The sequence below is a fragment of the Boleophthalmus pectinirostris genome, unplaced genomic scaffold (assembly GCF_026225935.1).
Source record: "Boleophthalmus pectinirostris isolate CB_2022bp ecotype Guang Dong unplaced genomic scaffold, ASM2622593v1 HiC_scaffold_9, whole genome shotgun sequence".
Taxonomy (NCBI): domain Eukaryota; kingdom Metazoa; phylum Chordata; class Actinopteri; order Gobiiformes; family Gobiidae; genus Boleophthalmus; species Boleophthalmus pectinirostris.
In genome coordinates, this window is record NW_026571541.1 from 2,375,740 (window position 1) to 2,383,879 (window position 8,140).

An 8,140-nucleotide genomic window follows, 5' to 3' on the forward strand; every position below is an offset into this window, starting at 1 on the left:
GTATGTGGTGAGTGTGCACTATGTGAGGGGCGTGGCCTGAATGCTGCTGTTGTCCCGCCCTGTCCCCCTCCCCCTGTCCTTCTATGGTCCAATAACACCACACCTGTCCAGCCGGATTTTATGATTTCATAGTAACAAATGTGGATTTCTAATAAACAAAGATATTTTTCTGCCACTTGTGAGTGTTTTTTTTTTTTTTTTGTTAGTTTTTTTTTGTTGTTGTTTTTTTGAAAGTTGGGTTCAAGGAGAGTGAAGGCAAGGAGGAGGAGGAGGAGGAGGAGGAAGGGAGGAGGCGATACTGTTTTAATAAGAACAGGCAGCAGGAACATGTTTGGACGAACAGCCTGTATTATTTAGACTTTTTTGTCATCCATGTATGTTAATCTAGCAATCTCTCCCATTGTATAAAACATGTTAATACAGTATGTTGTTTGCTGGCAAATATAATATATAAATATGATGCGTGTTAGCAGTTAATACCCTACAGAAGTGTAATACCACCTCTTTAATAATGCTGTAGATTCAAGTATAAAATCCTTCTTAATGTAAAAAGGGGGTCACAGAGACATGCAGAAGAATAGTCGTGATCGGTGGGTCACATGTGAAGTACAGCAGGTTGCCTTAGTAACACGAGTGAAGTAGGGCTGCACAGTGACAAAAAGATGACAAAAAGACTCAAATAACTAGTTTTGTACTGCGATAAATTAAATAAAATACATGTACATGCCTTCTTTTACTCGTCAAAGTGGGTCAAAATAAAAACTTAATAAAGACAGAACTGAGACAAGCCCAAGTCTAATGAAATATTTAGGTCACCATGCTTCCATTTTGCGATTTTGAGTCACGGCTCCCTTCATGATGACATCACAACACAATCAGCATGCGTCCCGCTAATGAAACTACATCAGGTTAGTCAAGTTGTTATGTACAATTTTGTATCATGTTTTTGTATATTTATTGATAACTGTGGTGCAGGAGCATAGGTGGAGCCTTGTACAGGATCCTTTTGCTGACTGTAAGGTGCTATTAAACAGGGCCAGGAGAGATCGCTAAAATACCCAAACATGCATGGATATAAAAAACCTGATATGTTCTGGACATGGGAACAACATTTAGAATATGGTAGAAAGCTCCAAAAAGTAGATTTTACACAATACCACCTCCTTAATAATGAAAATCATAAATAAACCTCAACTTTTTGTATATTTTACCTTCCAAAAACAGTAGCTTTCTCTAAATTAACTTGGTGTTCTTGTGTTACATTTATTTTCTCACAGTAACGATTATTGCATCAGCCAATATTACGATATCCATATTTTGCCAACATATTGTGCAGCCCTCGAGTAAAGTCTCGTGCAAGTCTATTTACATTTGAAATATGAATGAGCTACAGTGTTACTGACATTTACAGGTTAAAGGGAACATAAAAACATACAGCACACATTTCTTGTCACTTAGTAGTATCTTGGTCCTACTGTCCTCTATATTTTTGTGTATATTGTATATCCACATACGAGGCTGCGACAAGGGCCCCAGCACCGCAACGGCCCCAGTATATTGAGAGCTCGTGGCAGTTGTGTTTATGTGTGTATTTGTACTTGCGTATTTGTACTTGTGTGTATATACGGTAGGGGGTGTATCACTTGTGTGTGTGTGCGGCGGGGGGTGTATGGCGGGGTGATGTACACAGCATGGCGAGGGCTGTACTGGAGAAGTCCCTGAGTGTGTCCACGCTCTGCCTCTGGAGCTGCAGAGACTCCTGCACAAAGTCCTGCTGCCTCTGCTTCATCAGCTGCAGAGAGCGAGCCAGGGTCTCCACAGATCGGGCCACCGACGCCAGCAGCATCCGGCCCACCCTCTGCTGCTGCAGGCACTGGGCCAGAGGCGAGGGGGTGGGGCTCTGCAGTATCTGGCCAGCCCCCTGATGCTGGAGATTCTGGCCCTGGGTTGATGGGGCGAGGCCCTGGGGGTAGAGTGGGCTGCCCTCCTGTCGAGAGTATGTGTATGTGGGTTTGGATCTGAAGAACTCCTCTGACTCCATCAGCGAGCTCTGGTCTTCATCATCCTCCTCATCAAAGTCCAGGCTGTAGTCTGGAGACTCATAGTTCAGGTCTGGGGAAGGAGAAAGCAGGAACCAAAATCAATGATCATCTAAACAGCACACACAGCTTTGTGGAGTCACTGCACTGTTAGCCTGTCTTCTGCTCTACATGCAAGAGGAGGGAACCAAAGGAACCCACCCCCGCCAAACCCACCTGGGGAAGACAGACCCAGGACAGAATGACCCACGGCTGGTGAGCATGTGTCCTTAGGGGCTGATTCCTCACAGCTGTTGTAGTGAATGAGGTCGTTCTACAGCTTGTGAGCACTGCAGGGCTGTGCCTCAGCTGCACCAAGTATTTTACTCTGAGCCGGTGTCCTTACCGTCCCCTGTCCTTTCAGAGCATATATCCATATTGTCCCCTGTCCTTTCAGAGCATGTGTCCTTACATCCCCTGTCCTTTCAGAGCATGTGTCCATATTGTCCCCTGTCCTTTCAGAGCATGTGTCCTTATATCCCCTGTCCTTTCAGAGCATGTGTCCATATTGTCCCCTGTCCTTTCAGGGCATGTGTCCATATTGTCCCCTGTCCTTTCAGAGCATGTGTCCTTACCGTCCCCTGTCCTTTCAGGGCATGTGTCCATATTGTCCCCTGTCCTTTCAGGGCATGTGTCCTTACCGTCCCCTGTCCTGTCGGCGAGGGACAGCTCGGAGCTGAAGGTCTCGCTGTAGGAGCTGTCAGGCAGGCTGAAGGTAGTGTTCTCAGACAGACTATTCTCAGGCAGAGAGATGCTGGCGAAGGAGCGGTCCTCATCCAGGTCTACGTCACTCTCCCCATCTGAACACAGACACATGCACAGGTTACATGGTTCTAAAGGTAATAACATGTTTTACTGTTTTACCAGAAATGATGTTCAGTTTTTTTAAGGCCATGAATGATCTTAAGTTCTTCTGGGAACAGCTCAGGCTTGGCATAAAAATACCTGCATGAGTCTATTGTTTATGGACCTAGTTAATAGTTTCTATGAACATGACACACCTGGAGCCTGAGTAGGAGCCACAGAAGCTGGAGTGATTCAGGTTTGGACCATGTTACCTCCACTCAAATGAAAAGAACTTGATGCTGGACTAAAAAACAGCACTGGCACTATCCCAGGCAGCTGATTCCCAGTCATGGTGCATTATCAAGGGTAATTACAAAAGAACAAAGTGAGCATAAATCAATGGGAAACATGTGGAAACAACTTCATGAGAATATCCAGACAGTTGTTTCTGGGTCAGAGTGGCAGGATGGACTGAGTGGGTGCGGTTAACAAGTCATACTAAACCATTTTCCTGACTAATGGGTCAAAATCCAGTATAAATGTTGTGGCTTGTGGGATAACTATCAATGAATATTAATTTGTTTGTCCCCAAGAGACAGTTTAAGCATATTGAGCAGTAAATAGAATAATAAAAGGAAAGCTCAAACTAAAGTCTCAGCTCAGCTCAACAGCTCAAATCATCAGATCCAGTGTCAGGGCACTTTGAGGAGTGTAATAGCCCTCAGAACAACAGTGTCCCTCCTCTGTGTCCTGCAGCATTACAGCAGTGTTCAGGAAGAGCCAGGTGGACTCTGGAGGCACAACAGGAAAGCCTCTTTTAAGACTGTCTCGCTCTCTGCTCTGTTGTTTCAGTTGGTGATGAGGGGCCATGTTTCCTCTAGAATGGCTTCTGCCGTATTTGGTGCATTGTTGTAAAAAGTAGTTTCAGAGTTTTCAGGCTCAAAGCAGGGTCACCATGGATACAGGAAAAACAAACTGCTCAAATCACACAATCCAATAGTTCTTAACTTTCGTCCTTTGAACTACACAAGCTGCACTTCAGATTATTAAAATATAAACAGCTGCTCAGTGTGCCAGCCTGTTAGCCACGAGCAGCCAACAACAATCATGACAACCATGGAATTAACTATGAGCCTAAACTAGTCCAAACTACTCAAAACAAGACACACATTTACAACTGAAGTTATTCTTAGAAGTTGTTGGCAGTGGAGGTATGCTGTGAGAAAAGCAGGCCTCACCTCCCTTGGGGCTCATGGTGAGAATCTTGTGGACGGCCTTCTCGATGGGGCCCAGGTTCCTCCTCCTGAAGCGCTTCCTAGAGCCCAGCATGCGGCGCTTTGCATCAAACTTCAGGTCGGCCCACTTCTTCATGATCTGACGAACCTTCAAGAGACAAGTAGCTTTAGAATCTACAGGAGGGTCTACAGGAAGAGGGTCTACAGCAGGGGTGCTCACACTTTTTCAGCATGTGAGCTACTTACAAAATGACCAAGTCAAAATGATCTACCTAATACAAAGCCAAGCAAACAGCACTGAAACACTCTGTGTTCCTTTTTTGGACCCTCACCCACAGTTTGAGAACCTCTTCTTTAAGAGAACTTCCTCTGGCACTTTACACAAAACTGAAAAAAGTGTAGGAAGATTTTTAAACCAAACTGTTCCAAACTGGAGTTGCATTCTTTTCTGGTTTGCAATGATATTTACCAGCCTCTGCACGTTTACCAAACCAAACGCACATCGTGACAAACACAGAAGCACTTTTGTTAGTCAAAGTCAAAGGTCTGTTCTGTAGATCCGCTCTATGCTGTAGACCTGCTTTGTGCCAACACTGGAACACAAATTTAGACTCGTTTTTGCTTCACGTTTGGTCTTGCTCTTCTAATCAGCCGCACTGTGGGAGGGGCTTGTGAGAGCGTGAAAAGGCGAGGGGCGGTGTGCTGACGTGAGGCAGATGGACAGGTAGGATGTTTAGAAAGTTGAACCTGCCCTGTGATGCACGCTGGTACACGAGGGCACACGCTGTCGCAGACGAGCCATGCATAGGGAGCGTGTGTGTTTGTGATGTGCCGTAGAGTCTCTGCGGGTTTCAAATGAGGGCACAGGCTGCACTGAGACACCCCACACGCTCCTGGACCCGCTACAAGTTTATTGCCAACAGCAGCGGCCATAATGAAATATGATTGCACTTGTTGAGTGTCAGACCTTGAGTGAGAGACAAGACCGAGTCCAAATGCGAGTCTGAGACGAGACACGAACTTGGTGATCGACTGGTAGATCGCGATCGATGTACTGAGCACCCCTGGTCTACAGGAAGAGAGTCTACAGGAGGGTCTACAGGAGGGTCTAGTGGTCGGTCTACAGGAGGAGGGTCAATAGGAGGAGGGTCTACAAGAGGGTTTAAGAAGGGTCTTCAGGACGAGGTCTTCAGTAAGCTCTAAGTAGGAGGATCTACAGGAAGGTCTACAGGAGGAGGATCTACAGCAGTGTCTAGAGGACAGTCAACAGGAGGAGGGTCTACAGGTTTGGCTACAGAAGGAGCATCTATAGGAGAGTCTACAGGTGGAGAGTTTACAGAGGAGGGATCTAAAGGAGGAGGATCTATAGAAGGGTCTAGAGGACAGTTTACTGGAGGAGGGTCTACAGGAGTGGCTACAGGTGGAAAGTCTACAGGAGGAGGATCTACAGGAGGAGGGTATACAGAAGGGTCTAAGGAGAGTATACAGGAGGGTCTAAGGAGGAGGGTTGGGGACAGAGGGAGGAGAGGAGGGTAGGGGGACAGTCACACAAACTTTAACTGTGTCTGCATTTGAATGAAGAAACATGTGTGAAGATGCACAAGAACAAGATGGGAGCTGCACAGGCTCCAGAACCCACCTCCCTCTGGTTCTCCCCCAGACTGTTGATCTGGTCTGTGATCCTACACCACATCTTCTTCTTGGCCTCAGCGGAGACGCCCTGGTTAAACTTCCCTGTACAACATCACAACATCACTCATTATTATTTTCTATACTTCACTCCAGTGCTCTTAGCGTTATGAGTTCAGTTCAAGCCTGCGTTCACTCACGGAGCAGGACATAGCGGTTCTTCTTGATGGCCTCCAGCAGAACCTTGACCTCTCCATGTGTGAAGCGCGGTTTGGACCTGTTCCCAATGAGTGCCGGGTCCACTCTGATGAAGTCCTCATCAGAAGGGAAGACGTAGTCCGCCCTGTTCATGTTCGTGATGATCCTCACACTGAGTCTGACACAACAAAATGCTACATCAGAACTGTGCTGCTTTGTGCAGTTCACTACAACAGAGTACAACACTAGTAGTTGTTTAAATATGGAACCTATAAATAATTAAATAATATTCAAATGATCATTATTCATATCCATAACATTCTTTAATTGTCAACAATGTTCATAATTATCATGATGTTAATCGCAATTAACATCTTGACACCAAATTTCTATATCGTCTCACACCTAGACTCTTCCCACTGTAATATATATATATATATATATATATATATATATAATATATATATATATATATATATATATATATATATATATACATACTTTGTACTTCTACATAATTATTCTACATAATATTATTTTGAAGATTTGGGTAATTTTTTCTTTTCTTTTTTTTTTTTTTTTTTTCCACTACCTCTGCTTATACTGCTTTTTGCCATTTCTAGGCTCTAGGGTTCACTCTGGTTGTGTCTGGTTTTCCAAACAGTTTTTTTTGGGTCTCAGTGTGTTCCATTACAATACTGGAAAGTCTGGTCCCAGTGGAAAACAGAGCATCCATCGTCCAGGGCATCAGGCACATTTTACATCCACAGATGCATCATGACCCGCTCAAGCCCCGCCCACCCTGCACAGTACTGACCGAGTGACCACAGAGTGACCAGAGAGTGGCCAGTGCCTGTATCCGACCGTGCACCAGTCCTCACACTGCTCCCGGTCCTTGTCGCTGCTCACAGCCGCAGCAGAGCGAACACCGCGGCTCGGTCGTGGATAAAGACACCGGGGACGCACACAGTCGGATGTTGTTGGTAACGAGCCTTTATAGTACCCACAATGCTTTGCGGCTCCGGGGGCGTTCTGTTGCTGCCTCTCGCTTCTCCCTGGTTTGCTGCGCTCCGCGGGTTGATGCGCTCCGCGGATGGTCCAGCAGACAGCCGCGCTGCAGAGGGCAGAGCACCGGGACTAACGGGTCTGTGTCCGGATACTCACCGCACTCCGCTCCCGCTGCTCCTTTGTGGTTTTTTCCAAACTTCCGAACGACGAGTGAAGGCACTGCAGTGCGCAGACTCCTCTTTCTCTCGCTCTTTCCGCTGTAGCGCAGCGCCTCCATCTGTCCACAGGTGGTAGAGCACGTCTGGGTTGTCTTCTTGTGTCAAAACCATAGATCCATGATCAAAAACTCTTTCTTTTACATACGCTGTGCGCTGGGCTCCATGGCCGTTGGTATAGAGTAAGAAAGCTTTCAAAAATATAGTAAACTGACCACCTCACTAAATGAGCTGTAACTTTAAAAGTTAGTCGAAAATGATTAAAATTTCATAGGGTTGGTACATGATGGTAATTTTTTCTAAATCTAAAAAAAAACATGATGTGTGAGATTTTCTGGAAATTTGATGAAATGGCGTGGAATGACCCATCATATATACAGTCTATGGCGTCAACGTATGGGCCCAAAATCGCGTAATTTTTTCTCGGCCGTTTTCACAGGTTGATATCTCCATAAGTATCACACACAGAGGGCTGAAATTTTGTAGGCTTGTGCTCCTCCACTTTTCAAATAACATCTATCAAAAGTTTAGTATCTCAACTCATTGTCATTTTATATGAACTTAAAAATGAAAAAAAAAAAAAAACTTGTTCATTTCTGTGGCGTACCATTTTTAGCCCCTTTTTAAACCTACTTGTAGGTGTAGTAGACCCTTATTTTTTATTTTTATTTATTTTTTTATTTTTTTTGAGAATTAAGATATCTACTAGGACTGTTAAAAGAAATCACCAAATGTTGAAAATATGAAATAGGTTATGTGTGAGGGTCCTGTTAATAACAAGAAAACGCAACATGGTCCAATTTTCATATGCAATTTATGGCATGTGGGTAGTGACACAAATTTTTGAATATTTTTTGTTTGAAAGACCAGAAAAAGACCTTTCATATGGTACCAAACATATGTATTTTATGAAGCTCCTTCAATTTTTTATTGTATCTTGAACATTCACATTTGACACAATGGCACGAGTATACAGTGACCATGTACTATG

The 8,140-nt window shown here is 44.6% G+C and overlaps 1 protein-coding gene across 2 annotated transcripts; it reads right to left on the bottom strand.

Moving 5' to 3' along the window:
* Nucleotides 1-558: 558 nt before the first annotated feature.
* LOC129412640 (uncharacterized) lies at nucleotides 559-7,168 on the bottom strand. Of its 2 annotated transcripts, none has more exons than XM_055166768.1 (6): nucleotides 7,091-7,168; nucleotides 5,929-6,104; nucleotides 5,739-5,833; nucleotides 4,103-4,247; nucleotides 2,720-2,878; nucleotides 559-2,112 (listed from the first exon to the last, which is right to left on the bottom strand). In XM_055166768.1, the coding sequence occupies exons 2-6, from the start codon at nucleotides 6,077-6,079 to the stop codon at nucleotides 1,640-1,642; spliced, it is 1,023 nt and encodes a 340-aa protein (XP_055022743.1). In that variant the 5' UTR covers nucleotides 6,080-6,104; nucleotides 7,091-7,168; the 3' UTR covers nucleotides 559-1,639. The 2 variants fall into 2 exon arrangements, with proteins under 2 accessions (XP_055022743.1, XP_055022744.1); XM_055166769.1 differs by lacking the exon at nucleotides 7,091-7,168 and adding an exon at nucleotides 6,744-6,851.
* Nucleotides 7,169-8,140: the final 972 nt, after the last annotated feature.